This window comes from Vigna angularis, chromosome 6, assembly GCF_016808095.1.
Source record: "Vigna angularis cultivar LongXiaoDou No.4 chromosome 6, ASM1680809v1, whole genome shotgun sequence".
NCBI lineage: Eukaryota > Viridiplantae > Streptophyta > Magnoliopsida > Fabales > Fabaceae > Vigna > Vigna angularis.
The window spans coordinates 25,770,690-25,785,140 of record NC_068975.1 but is presented as its reverse complement, the minus strand read 5'-3'; the positions used below and the strand labels follow the sequence as shown (position 1 = coordinate 25,785,140).

General features: G+C 33.8%; 2 protein-coding genes across 4 annotated transcripts; one reads left to right on the top strand and one right to left on the bottom strand.

The window, feature by feature from the left end:
• Positions 1 to 5,197: 5,197 nt before the first annotated feature.
• LOC108342090 (NADPH-dependent aldehyde reductase 1, chloroplastic) lies at positions 5,198 to 6,892 on the top strand. The gene is made up of 4 exons (XM_017579796.2): positions 5,198 to 5,543; positions 5,650 to 6,026; positions 6,165 to 6,523; positions 6,607 to 6,892. Exons 1-4 carry the CDS (start codon positions 5,421 to 5,423, stop codon positions 6,627 to 6,629), a joined length of 882 nt encoding a protein of 293 aa, XP_017435285.1. The 5' UTR covers positions 5,198 to 5,420; the 3' UTR covers positions 6,630 to 6,892.
• A 333-nt stretch (positions 6,893 to 7,225) lies between these two features.
• Positions 7,226 to 11,046, bottom strand: LOC108340978 (mevalonate kinase). 3 transcript variants are annotated; one of them, XM_052879229.1, is made up of 6 exons: positions 10,711 to 11,042; positions 10,273 to 10,510; positions 9,927 to 10,180; positions 9,036 to 9,449; positions 7,788 to 7,928; positions 7,226 to 7,665 (listed from the first exon to the last, which is right to left on the bottom strand). In XM_052879229.1, the coding sequence occupies exons 1-5, from the start codon at positions 10,841 to 10,843 to the stop codon at positions 7,810 to 7,812; spliced, it is 1,158 nt and encodes a 385-aa protein (XP_052735189.1). In that variant the 5' UTR covers positions 10,844 to 11,042; the 3' UTR covers positions 7,226 to 7,665; positions 7,788 to 7,809. The 3 variants fall into 3 exon arrangements, with proteins under 3 accessions (XP_052735189.1, XP_052735190.1, XP_017434056.1); XM_052879230.1 differs by lacking the exon at positions 7,226 to 7,665 and having other exon boundaries at positions 7,722 to 7,928; positions 10,273 to 10,484; positions 10,711 to 11,046; XM_017578567.2 differs by lacking the exon at positions 7,226 to 7,665 and having other exon boundaries at positions 7,722 to 7,928; positions 10,711 to 11,041.
• Between the last annotated feature and the right edge of the window lie 3,405 nt (positions 11,047 to 14,451).

Genomic DNA, 14,451 nt, shown 5'->3' with positions numbered 1-14,451 from the left:
TCTTTTGTATTTTTTTGGAAGGACGAGAAGTTGTCTAACCGGCTCTGCCAGATTCAACTTCTTGTTTCCCCAAAGCTTTGATTGTTTCTTATATCTTTATATTGTATTTTTGGAAGGACGAGAAGTTGTCTAACCGGCTCTGCCAGATTCAACTTCTTGTTTCCCCAAAGCTTTTGTTGTTTCTTATATCTTTATATTGTATTTCTGGAAGGATGAGAAGTTGTCTAACCGGCTCTGCCAGATTCAACTTCTTGTTTCCCCATACCTGTTATTTCTTATTTATATTGTATTTTTGGAAGGATGTGAAGTTGTCTAACCGGCTCTGCCAGATTCAACTTCTTGTTTCCCCAGAAATTTTATTGTTTTATCTATTCTTTTTATTGCATCTTTCTGGAAGGATGAGAAGTTGTCTAACCGGCTCTGCCAGATTCAACTTCTTGTTTCCCCTGAATTTTTATATTAATGTTATTTTGATGGTAAGAGCAACTAATTATTTTTGTATGAATTTATAAATATACGAATGTTGAACTGGTGTTCTCTTGCGAAACTGTTTTATGACTTTTATTATATTGAGTGTTATAACTAAAACTGTTAAATTGTACATGTTGTGATGTGATGAATTTAATCTGTTTTGAATGAGCTTGTTGGCTGAAATTGATCTTGTTGGAAGGTCTGGAGTAAGGGTTCTGTAATAGTTTGTATATGGTTATTAAATAGATATACAAATACTGTTTGAGGTTGTTGTGAGAGGAAGTAAAAATATTAAAATTTGGCATATTAGATTTAGAGCATAAGAGAACAAGGTAGATAAATAAATAAATTGTTAATTATTGAGGGCCTCCCTTTGTTGGTAGGATAGAGGAACCTTAAAAACCTGAGTTGGCACATCCCTGATCATAGAGCAGCCCTGGCCTGGTCCAGTCAGTTGTGACTAGTCATATGTGCTGGCGTCGAAGGTGAGTTTGATGCGTTCAGACATCTGGGTCCTCTCCGGTGACCAATTGGGGTAAAGAAAGATCTCTAATAGGATGAAAATAAAATAAAACAAGTTGACTGTAGATGCATAAAGTTATCATGGTAAAAACCTCATATATATTTTATTTATTGTTACATTGAGCTCAGACTTTAATATGAGTTGCTAAGATATGTTGAAATGTTTTGACTGATCTATGAATCTTTGATTGGTGAAAATATGTTGAGTTATACTCGTTATGGTCAAAATGAGTTTATAATATGAAGTATGATATCTGGCAATATGTTTAATTTATTGACATCAAAATAGGTTATTGTCAAATTATGATTAAAGAATGAACATGATTGAGTTATGCGGATAAGAGGTTATGAATTGTTGATTTGATGAAATGTTGGAGTGGATAAGATGGTATGAAATGTTGATTTGATGAAATATTGGAGTGGATATAAGAAATCATTGCTTATGAAATGATGTTTACTACGAGGAGTAGTATGTGCGATTTATACCATGAGAGCTTGATATGAGCAAAGTAACACCTGAGGTTTATGAAAGCAGGCAGAAAGTGGTCTGACCATAAGGCTTTGACATAAATATATGATTCAAAGATTTATAGAAGCAGGCAGAGAGAGGTCTGACCATAAGGCTTCAGAAAGTAAGACATAGTATACAGGTGAGGCTTAAGGAAGCAGGCAGAGAGCGGTCTGACCATAAGGCTTCGTGAGTAAGCATGGTACACTTGTAAGGTTTATGAAAATGAGGAAGATGATTTTGATAATGATGAATTAATGACATCGGAATAATGATATTTTATCAATTGCAGAAACACATGATTATAATATTTTTATTACAAGTTTAATGATTTTATGATATGATTGGCTTACCCTTATTTGTTTGTACTATGATCATATAACTCATGTTATATGTGATTAGATAATGTTGCAGATGCGGTTGAAAAAGCTTAGAGATGAGAGAGATGTGGGGAAAACTTTTAGGGATTTTTGTAAAAAGAATAAATTTGTATTGGGAAGATTATGTTGTGTAAAACTTATAAGTTGAAATTTCAATGGTGAAGACTATATTGTTTAAAGTTTGTAAGTTTGGTATTGTACTTTGGAGTAATTGAAATAAAGTTTGATTGTTTATATGAGATATCAAATTAATTTAGTCTCTAACTATCAGTAATACCCTTTAAAATATTAGGGTGTTACAACTAACACTCGTTCTCCTTGATGTTAAACTCATAAATAAGCTAAGTATTTATAGCGTTTGGTTTCTTCATATAATTCCGTCACTTATTATTATTCGATGTCCTACAATATCAGTTTCTATGATGTACGGCCTAGAGTCTTAGTACTCGGCCTAGGCTTATTGGCGTTCGGTCTAAACTCTCATGAGTCAGTTCATTAAATTGGCTTACCTTGTAAATAACATTCGATTCTATTAGTTTTTGAGAAATATTATTGTAATCGGTCTCTTTCTCAACCCCGATAGTAACTCTCTCGGTTTTGATCTGTTTTGGAATTGGAGACCTCTCGGTCTCACTCCAAGTGTTCGGTCTCGTTCGGGGTTGAAGATTAACGGTTGGTATTTGGTATCCTATGGGATCTGTATTCAAATTGGTTCGATTTGAGGTTTTGAAAATGAAAGATGATGGAATATGATGTAATGAAATGAGTATGAATATGCAAGAGTGTTCCGGGGAGGAATATCTCATGAATGAATATTGGAATTGGTAAAGTATGAATGTGGGCAACTAAGTTGGCGATTCATCCTGATATTCCGTAATTACTCGTTCTCACGTAGAGAAGGGTAAGTCATGTGTGGGAATGGCAGGAGGTCCTAGTCCTTATGGTTAATTTGGACAGATAAGACTAACCTCGGGTGGCAGCTGTTGAGGGTATCCCAGTTACTACATCACCCGGGTGCACGAACGTCGTAGCTACACAGAATTCAGTCCGGACAGTCAGAGTCTAGTATTAGGCTTTGCATGAAGGAGTTAATAATTTATCTTGTTTAGTTGATTGTGTGAAATATATGTTGATACATGAATTAAATTACATAAGCTTACCCTATTTTCCTGTCTTGTCCGTTTTGTACGTTTGGTCGTTTGTCCTGTTGCAATGATCATCCGTGTGGATGTGAGCAGAAGGAGAAGAGATGATGGAAGAAGCGCTAGGAGAAGAAAGTTTGGTCGAGGTAGAAGTTAAGACCGAACAGTAGAACCGTTCGGTCAGTAGTTAGTTTATTTGTATGATGATCGTTCGATCATCTTTTACCTTTTTCTTTTATATGACCGTTCGGTATAGGTCTTTTGTAAACCGTTCGGTCTAGATTGCTTATTTGTACAATTTTAACTTTCTCGTTGTTCTGTAAGGCCGTTCAGCCATAAACGTACGTCCTATCTTTTATAAGACTTATCTGCAGTATTATTAACATGTGATTATTATATTATATAGTTTTATGCTGTATTTTTGGAATGTTATACTCGTCAACCCGCTACTAATTTGTGTTTCAAGAACATAATAAATAAATAAATTATATCATTTTAAAGTGATTTAATGAGACTATATATATATATAATGAGATAATAAATTTTAATAAATATAAATAACTTTTAATCTTTGAACATATTTATTTTATTTTTTTATTCTTGTTTTTAAAATTGCACATGAGATAAAATTAATTTATAGTTTATAAAAAATAAAATTAATTTATAATTTATAAGTGGAGACAACTCTCATTCTAGAAATCTATTTTTTCACTTTATCGAAGGTCTTTCTAAACATATGTAGGTGTTAAATTCTGTGAAATGTTTTCGCGAATACAGAGACGATAAGGATAAGGCACGTGTGATGTAGTGTTCAAGTTGTGGAGCATAATGGTTTTACGTGTGAGATCATTACATTTCTTATAGGTTTTTGTCAATGCTTTAAATTTCCAGTGCTCGAAAATTTGGAAAATTAGGTGCTTATTATTTTTCTTCTATTTGTTTTCTAAATTAATTGCATGGTTATTCTTTGTCTAATTATTATGTATATCGTTGTTGTAATGGATAGGAGGGTTATTATGTATTTGTAAATGTTTGATTTCTAATTAAACAGGACTAAATAATAATCCCCTGACGACCGCTATAGAAAATAATTGAAAATTTTAATGAAAGTAGAAGTCAAAATACAATTCACAAAGATTGAATAGTAATTTTTCTAGAAACTATCAATTTATCATTTAACTATAAATCATCCTTAACGTATTCAAAAAAGAATTTATTTTCTGTCACATTAACTACATAGTCAAATGCAGTTCCATACCAGGTACTATGAATTGTAAAATTACATTTTCTCATCATGTTCTAATCATAATAAAGAATTCTAGCATTCTTTATAAATCTTAATAAAGAATTATAGCATTATTAAGTAGGGAAGTGATATAAGTAATATTTAATTTTTTTAAACTAGGTATAAAGACAAAAATAATATATAATATATATATATATATTATATATTTGATCTTTTTATTCATCCTGTTTTAAATTATTAAAACATATATAATTTTCAGATAATTTACAAAATTTATATGAATTTTTTATTGTCTTTAATTTTATAATTTATTTTTAGAATAGGTATCATTTTTCCTCTTCTCTATATTTTTATCCTATTTTTTTATTTAATTATTAATTATTATTTGTATCATGTTTATTTTATTATAGTTTTTATTTTTATAAATTATTTAATTAATGTTTAAAAAAATAAAATAACTCACAGAAAAATGTATTCGATGTTTGATAGATATGAGAATAAAATTTTATACACATGTAAGTATAAGATAGGAGTATGGGAATGATAATTGATATTTTTTACCTAGTATGTTTTTTATTAGGACTGTAATGAATAGGTTTTACACTTCCGAAAATTGTATTGTAGAAGTTAGTTGTAGCCGATCATATTAATTAGACGGCACCTTCCAGAATACGTTTTCTCCAAATAAAGATGCCCCGACAGTTGTCACAAAATTAGTTAAGGAAAAAAAAACGTGTCCTGAAGGAAACCACTTTAACATTGGAAGGATAACCAAATAAAAAACGTGTCTAACACCACAAGCTAATCCCACCGAGTGCCACTTCTACAATTATAGAGAAGAATGGTACTTTGGCATCTAATTGTTTTTATTCTCAATAAATACTATTTTTTTATTCTCTTTTTATGCAACTTATCAACACAACACATGAGCGCCTCCTTCTTGCTAATTCTGAATAAATCACTAGACAAAACATGTGTATTAGTATGTGTATCCATCAATTTGCATTCCATAATCACAAACGTACCCTACGTTCCTAACACTTTCTTCAACAAGGACAACGTTATAAAGCATCCTTTCACCTAAGGACTACACCGCACAGTTTTCGACCATCTTTTAGATTCTCAAAATTGAAGCTCTTTTACGAGAGAGAATGGCTTCTGGTAAACAGAACTTCCCCCCTCAGAAGCAAGACACACAACCTGGCAAAGAGTATCTGATGAATCCACCACCCCAATATAGCAGTCCAGATTACAGACCATCAAATAAACTTCAAGTATGAAGGCATATATATATATATATATCATAATATGCAGTGATTTATTTATCTGAAAGTACTTTTTTCTATCTCCTTCTGCTTAATCGGTTATATATATTTTCAGGGGAAGGTAGCTGTAGTAACTGGAGGTGACTCTGGAATTGGCAGAGCCGTATGTAACTTGTTTTCGTTGGAGGGTGCTACTGTTATCTTCACCTATGTGAAGGAACAGGAAGACATAGATGCCAAAGACACACTTGAAATTATCAGAAAAGCTAAGACAGCAGATGCCAAAGATCCAATGGCTATAGCTGTGGATGTGGGTTATGAAGTCAACTGCAAAAGAGTGGTGGATGAGGTGGTAGATGCTTATGGTCGCATTGACATTTTGGTCAACAATGCAGCCGAGCAATATGAGAGTGAATCATTGGACGAGATCGATGAAACTAGACTCGAGAGAGTGTTTCGAACTAATATATTTTCTCATTTCTTCATGACCAAGTAAACAGATAACCAAACCTAACATTTTTTCCGACATTGATCTTCACAACATGATCTATTTTATCTATTTCGTTAACTATTAAAGCAGTGATTGAAACTAAAATAGATTACATGTAACCTATGACATTAATTTTATAGGCATGCTGTGAAGCACATGAAGGAAGGAAGCAGCATTATCAACACAACATCAGTGAATGCATACAGGGGACATGCAACGCTGGTGGATTACACGTCCACAAAGGGAGCCATTGTGGCGTTTACGAGGGCCTTAGCACTTCAGCTTGTGAGTAAGGGAATAAGAGTGAATGGGGTTGCACCTGGACCGATTTGGACTCCATTAGTAGTAGCAACTATGAAGGTGGAAGAAATTGTTGAATTTGGTTCAGAAACACCAATGAAAAGAGCAGGCCAACCTATTGAAGTTGCTCCATCTTATGTCTTTCTTGCTAGCAACCAATGCTCCTCTTACATAACTGGCCAAGTTCTCCACCCCAATGGTCATAAACACACTGATACTATTTTAACTACAGGCACTTATTGTTCCGTATTTGACTTACTTTTTTTGGCTTTTTTCTTTCAGGTGGAACCATTGTGAATGCTTGATGAGTTTTTCCAAAGATAATTGATTCTCATTAATAGAGGTTGGTGTACGTTGACAATCTCTAGAGGAGTTAATGTGAAGGGAAGAATTTACATGTTTGGATGAAGATTGTAGTTGAAAGTAAGCCATGTTTTGCTATGAAACATATAGTGTAAAACTAATAAAAATGCTACTTGAAATTGAGTGTAAGACTATCTATTGTAATGTGGACAGATGTGGTCATTGTAGAGCTCCATTTCTCCGTAATGATTGTCTTAGCCACCAACTGCCATTTTGTCAAAATTCTGTTCGTAATTATTTTACTGAACAAAATTAAGCGTGATTATGAATAATAAAAGTGTGTTTATGAAACTTCCTATCACGTGAAACTCTCAATTGGCTTATTCATCCAAGAAAATAAATCAAGTGAACTAAGCAATGTAAAATCATGAAAATTCAATATATTTATCCTCATAACTAGAGTAAGAGTATTTTTATACTTTACACATCCTATAGATGTAACGTAAGTAACTTCTACGAAGAGTAAAATAATCATTTTAAAAATTGAGGAAACACTTACAAGTTATGGGAACGCAGGAAGTAAAGAACACTTCTGTAATTAACAAAGTATCCTCATTCATTTCCATATTTTCAACTCCTTTTATGTAAAGGATGTACTATTTTTCTTAAGGGTCAAGAAAATGGATCCGATTCATCTCTCACGAGTCTAGCAATATAACTGGATCCAATATCCAGACACAAAAATGGCTTGGCTACTTAGTACGAAAAAGGGGTAATTTGTACGTACTGTTCTGTTTTCAGTTCCTCCGGCAATATTCTCGAAGCAGTCCAGGTAATTAGTATCTGAGTCAGCCTTATGACACTAAATCGTTTTCATACAATTTTTAAACCACATCAGTAAGATCACTTAAAGCGTGTGCGTGTGAAAGAGACGGACCTTGGATACGATACGTCACTCCACGATCCCGCTGACTACCATGTTCTTAATCAAATACGCGAATTTATATCCGCCAATTCCATTCAGGATTGAATAAGAAACTGTTTAAATTAATTCAACAACAGAAAGAAAAAGTTACAGATTGACACGCTAGATGTAAAAAAGGAAGCATATTTATTTATGCTGTTTATGTGAGGATCTGATACTTGTCGATATCAAATACCTGGAAAAATAAAAATAGAAAATCAAGATGACATCGCAAAGTTAACTTCAACACCTCCCCCGCCAATTCCAGCAATGAAACACTGGAATCCGCATGACTCCAGTTCAGCAATTACTTTGTCTACAATAGTGCCTGATAGTACTGATTAAAGTATGTCAAGGAAGCGAAACAAGAAATTGAGATTAAAAAATATATTATACTTACAAGCTAAGAAATCATGATGGGCAACAAGGATTAAGGAAACGACTTTGGTTTCTATTCTTATGAAGACAATAAATCGTCCACCACCAGAAAATTAAGTTTTAATCGCCCAAACAATATCTAGAGAAAGAAAACTGTGATGTATGAAGTGGAATGACATTACTTGGAGTAAATGAAAGTCATATAGAAAAAATAGATAAATGCAAAGACTTTCCTCTAAAGAAACACGTCTTTACTGTCACTTCCAGGTTTTCTAGCCATGCTTATGTAGTCAAGTCCATATATCATAACAAACACTTAGAGAAGAAGAACAAAATAAATCAAGAAGTTGCCTCATTTAACTTTCAACCAGCACATATGCACTCAATGCACTTGGGCATTAATTTCTGAACAAGTACTTGCAGTCCTTAACTTTCTAAGAAGCTTCCTCATTTAACCTCTCCCAATTTTCTGACCCAATTACTTCATATGCCCCTAATTCAAATTTATGAGCTACCTTAAACTTATCTCAACTGGAAAACTCCTGTGTTAAAAAGTTAATCCAAAAAAGGGCATGTCTAGGGTTTAATAAACGCCTTATGAGTGTATATATACAAACCTCGTGCTTATCTAACAAGGCAGCACATAAATAGCAGAACATACAGGACAATCCTGCCGGCAGTATTTACGGGTAAAAAGAGCCCCTCCCTGTTAATTTTGTCTCTCCTCCAATATTTTAAGGATTTGAAGGTGAGGGAAAACGCTTGAAGTTTGTAAAATTGTCTGGTTAAATTATCATTAGTTTGAATACTTGAACTTAATGGTTTTATTGGTATATGATAAGAGTATGATAGTGTATTATTTTATTTTCTGTCAAGTCCACTCAAACTAAACAAGGAGTCCTTCCCTTTCCCTCCTCTTTTCTAAACCAAAGCGATTAATAGAATAATAAAGCAAACATAGGTTATTAACTAACTGCAGGCAAGAAAATAAAAAAGAAAAAGAAAATTAGAGAGTAATGGAAAGCATTAGAAGCACAAGGAAAAGAACAATAATTGAAGAGGATACATGTTGGAAGCAGCGTCAAAACACAGCCCCCACCACCAGCTCCAGTCAATTTGGAAGCTAGCTTATATTTCAATGTTGTTCGCAGAACAGTTTCTATAGTGGCATGACTGACCCCCATAGACTGGAGCAGACCTTGATTCATTTCCATTAGTTCTTCTATCTTCTCTTCCTTCTCAGTTAGAGAGAGCTCATCAGGTGTGGGTGACTTGAGAATGGAAGTCAGCTCCTTGCTAATAGAATCAACAGCACTAAACACGAAAGCCATTATTTCAGGATGCCTTAGCATCCTCTCTCCAACACCAGCAACCAATGCTTTTGTGTTTCTCCCAACTTTTGTATTCGTGATGAGCATTTTAAGTGTCAAAGTTGACTTTGTTCGCGTTATGTTACCTGACTTGAAGCTGATAATGTTACCTGATAATGGTAACTATCCAGTGAGTTGTAGATTCAATGGCAGTAACTTACATTTGTAAACACAGTATATGATAATTAAACACTCCAAACAAATCACAATTTATACATGATATATCTCCCATCATAGACTTGTATATTTCACAATTCACTGGCACAAATCAGTGTGCCATGCATGACCTTAAGTTATGCCTTCCGGTCCACATTAATTAAAATTAGTTCTGGTGAGACTATTAACAGACCAAGTAAAAGAGAAACACGTACACGGCTAGTTCCCACATCCCTTCTTAACAACCGAAAACATTTCATTCATCCTCTCCAAACTCCTATTATACAAAGGTTATGTTCCTTTTCAGCCTATTAATACAAAATATTCAAACTCTAATCATCAGTAACTAGAATAAATGCACAAAAAGACAAGTTCCAAACAGTAATCAATAAAAGTTAATGAAACTTAGTAGCAAAATCGCTGAGGCATACCATACGAGCTTACTGTGTTGTCAATTCCAGATGGCTTTCCATGAATGATCTTCTCCCCTTCAAAGGCCCACTTATTTACCAACTCAAGATCCTTCTCCGTAAAGGAGAGCCATCCTTGATGACTCAAATCCAGAGAAACAGAATCAGTATAAGCCAACAAGGCCGACGCGAGAGCCACACAAAACGCGGCCGAGGAACCCAATCCTGAACCGAGAGGAAGTTCAGAATTGACAACCACAGTAGCAGGCTTAAATCTACACAAAGAGCAAAACACAATCAAACCTACACAAATAAAACAAAAACACATTCACACACACACAACAAGAATTTTAGAGTTGGTTCAGACCCTTGAATAGAAGAGTACAGCCAGAGAAACGCGGAAACTCCAGAGGCAATTCCAATTTTGGCCTCTGGAATGTCCAGCTCTTCAACGAGTGCGGCAATGATCTTGGCAACCTCAACGGAGCAGGAAGTAGGAGTACAAGATAACACGGATTCTAGAAACGCCGCTTTTATTCTACTAATAGGCCACGAGAACTCCAAAGCCGTGTCCTTCAGCTGCAGTGTCAACAAATCCCCGTCGTCTATCACACAATCCACAAATCCTAACCGAATCAGAATCTCAACCATAACTAAAACAGCGTCTCTCAAACACGCCATTACCGATCATGACAAATTTCGCAAGTTTCAACCAAATAATAACAATAATAACACATATCTGCGATCGCGAGGCGGATATTGAAAGAACAACAGAATGAAATCAACGAGAGAGAGAGTAAAATACCGGAAGGAGTGGAGAAGTGGACAAAAACGTAGGTGTATAAATCAATGGAAGTAGCAACTGCGGTGGATCCATGAACCACAGCATGTTCCCCGGTCAATATAATCTTCCCCGGTGCTCTGGCTCTAACCTCCATTTCTCTTCGGTTATGCTATGAATTGCGATTTCACAAACCAAAAGTTTCTCTCTCACTTCATTGCTTTTTCTTCTTCTTCTTCTTCCCCAAGGGTTCTGAGTAATCCGTGTCGTTTTGTCTTCCTATATGTGTCTGAGTCCAGTGAAGCGGATCCATGTGGAATGCGTGCGCAATTAATTATCAACAGACATTTCTGTACATTTTCACCTATCATCCAAGCCCAACCTTAATCACGGATGTAACCAATTTTCCCCTATAGTTTTTAATATCAAATCATAATTTTTATTACATATAAAAACACTAAGCTATATATTCTAAATTATTAATTTAACTTCCATCAACATCTACATTGTGGTGGCATCTTTTGTGTAGGCTTAATAAATTCCAAAATAACAATTGTGTCATAAGTTCAATCCTTAACATTTAATATTCAATTTCTTACACCAAATAAATATCTTGGTTCATTCTTTTTATTTTAGTCAAGGATGATTTTATTTAGTTTATATATTATAATTTTTATCGCAATAGAAAAACTAATTTAAATAACACCATGTTTATTCGACGTAATAATTGTGCAACTCCTAGCAAATTTTTTCTCTATAACCTACAACTATTAGGAAGGTTAATATTCGGACATCCATATATTAGTTTTTGAGATATATATTTTATTTTTGTCATTTTCTTTATTCCTGTTTTTTCTCAATTAGTCCTTAAAAAACCCTAGCGCCGCGTCTTCTCGTTCATCTTGCGTCAGATTTAGTTTCAATTTTTGAATCATCTGTAACTCTTCCTCGTCACGCATCCCTCTATGGGCAAAGAGAAAGTGAAATGAAGTTACAGCAAAATCAGGAGAAAACAAAGAAAATATCTCAGCCATTAGTTTTGAAATGGACAAATTTATCAATCTAAGCATGTTTTTTTTTCCTCTTTGAACATAGATATATAGAATTTCTAACTATCACAAAGTAAAAATGCAACTAAACCAGCACGAATGATCTTGAAATGTGTTTCATCGTTACATCTATATATAATTAAGGTCTTAAGCTACGAATATCTAAAGGTGGTGAATGCAGAACCGAAAACTCGAAGGCCACAACCACATTGCCACCACAGTAGCGAAGTCCAATTTCTTGATCATACTTCAGATCTCTTTTCCTTATGATCTGTCTGAAAGGCTCGATCGAATAAGCAAACTCTTCCCTTGCCTTTTCCAAATTGTAACAAGGTGGCTCCTCCATGGATTTTCCCTTCGTTGGTTTTTCACCAGAAACAGGCATAGGATCAAACCAAAATGACTCTTTCTTGAACAACTTAGCATCGTAAGTTTCACCGTTATCAACATCATAAATCAAGATCTTCACTGGAATCCATGACTCCAAAGCTTTGCGGCTGCTTTCATTCATGTGCCCTAGCAAGCTTTCTTCAAACTCCTTAGGTGAGATCTTGATGCTATCCCAGCGCATGCAATCTCTTGTTAGCTTCATTCTGCATGGCCACACATCATTGGTTTTCTGAGCACTCCTGCTGCTACATTCTGTGACATTGGCCATGGATAAAAAATATCTCGAACAAGAAAATTACTATGTATAACAACAGAAAATGATATGGTGTGAGAAACAGATACCAATATATATGCAATCTCTTTGTTTGTTTGTGTATGAAGTGTGCATTACACTCCATTTTCAATGCTCATGTAATATGCATGGATTTCCTGAATAACTCACGTTTATGTTCTTACCTTACCTTGTTGTTTTTTGTTTTCATCCAACGTAGTGCCAGTTATGGTATCAATTTTGTTTGCACCTTCATCGAACTGTGTATTTGCTGTTACAATACTCCAACACGGAATGATTATCTGTCTATAGGAACTGACATTATGCAAAGTTGATGCCATGTATTATGTCCAAACACATCCTATTTTCCTTAAAGATTCATATTCACCTTTCTAATAACTCCATCAGTTAAATAAAAACACAAATTAATAAAGTAATCATTATATATGTTACAAATATGTTTCTCTATTTTTGTAAGAAAAATCTTATCTTTCCAACAGAGAAAAATTAAAATGAATTTTTAAAACCTTTCTACTAAAAACCTCTTATATGATTTTGGTAGAGATGTTATGAAAAAAAAAACACTTTTACTTTATATTCAATAAAAAAAAAACTCTACTAACAAAGATTGTAATTAATTATCAAAAATATTTATTTAAGTTTAAGAAAAAAAAATAACATAAGAACTACTATTACCTTGCCATATCACCATGGTGTGTATGATAAAGCTAGTTTTTTTTTTTTAAGAAAAGAGTAATGGAAAACACTTTTGTAGTATAAATAAACTCTAGTTTTGATATTGTATCATTTAAAACAGTTTTATTATCTATGCGCTGTCATTATCAAATTGTCCTTATTAAACGAGTTAAAACTCATGATGAACATGATTCATACACGTTTTGAACAAACCAGATGATAGTTCTCAAACAGAAAATATGAAAATTCGTTTTTTTTTCCTTCGTGTATTGAAAAAGAAAGTAACGTACGAGAAAAAACACGAGCCAAACAGTTTTTTAGTCTTCCCATTTGGAGAAGATGAGGTAAGAAAGATGAGTTGTGCATTTAAAATATTAATTTATGTTATTTATGATTGTAAAGATGTAAATTCAAAATATTTCTGTTCCAGCTCATTTACAGCCAGATAATGGATACGTCTTTGTTATTCATTCCCATAATTATGTGCAATTGAAACAATTTATTAACAATAGGTATCCCAGAAGGGGCAATCTTTTGATCAAATCAACAAAACCAACCAAGATTGCAATGAATTTTCAGTATTTTATAATTTTAGGAACAGTATTTTATGTCTCTATCATGCTCAAAGGTCACATCTTTTGGATTTTTTCATCCTATAAGAACACATTTGGATCCATATTTATCATTGGGGCTGAAAATCGGATCTTGCTTGAGCTACATCAAAATAGTACAATGAAAATGTTCTTAAAGGAAACAATTGGGGTATGTAGATATACTCTCCAAAATGTAAACTTTTGGTTTATTTTGCAGGAGAACACAACAACCCCTAATATTACAAGGTGGGATTGTTTATTAGAAAATAGGTACCATATTAGAAAGTAGATTTTATTTAAAAAAATTCATGGTGGGACTATTTGGTCCATGACTTGGGCCAGGGTAACTGGGTTCGACCCGGTTCATTTAAAAAGGGTGACAAGGGTTCCAAACATCAAAAATAAGTTTTTATTAATTGATTTTTGTTATCTCTTTTTTTAAAAAGGGCCCAAAACGGTGAGAATCATTAAGTATATGTATTTTTAAGCTTATACGCTAGAGGCCATATTTTAGGTCTTGTTTTGGTGTATAAATACTAAATTAATGAAGGTTAGCCTCATAATTAAACCTAACCACCTTGAGAAAATTTTTAGACAAAATTTTTAGACAAAGAGATAGGACTTTTGGATTTGTCATGCCAAGGTCAAGAAGTTGAAAGTGTTAGAGGTTGAGTAAGGATAAAGGTTTGCTTAAATAAAGGTAAGGAGAGCTAGTCTTCAATGTTTATGTTTAAAAAATTATGTGTGAGTGCATGTCCCTTCTGTT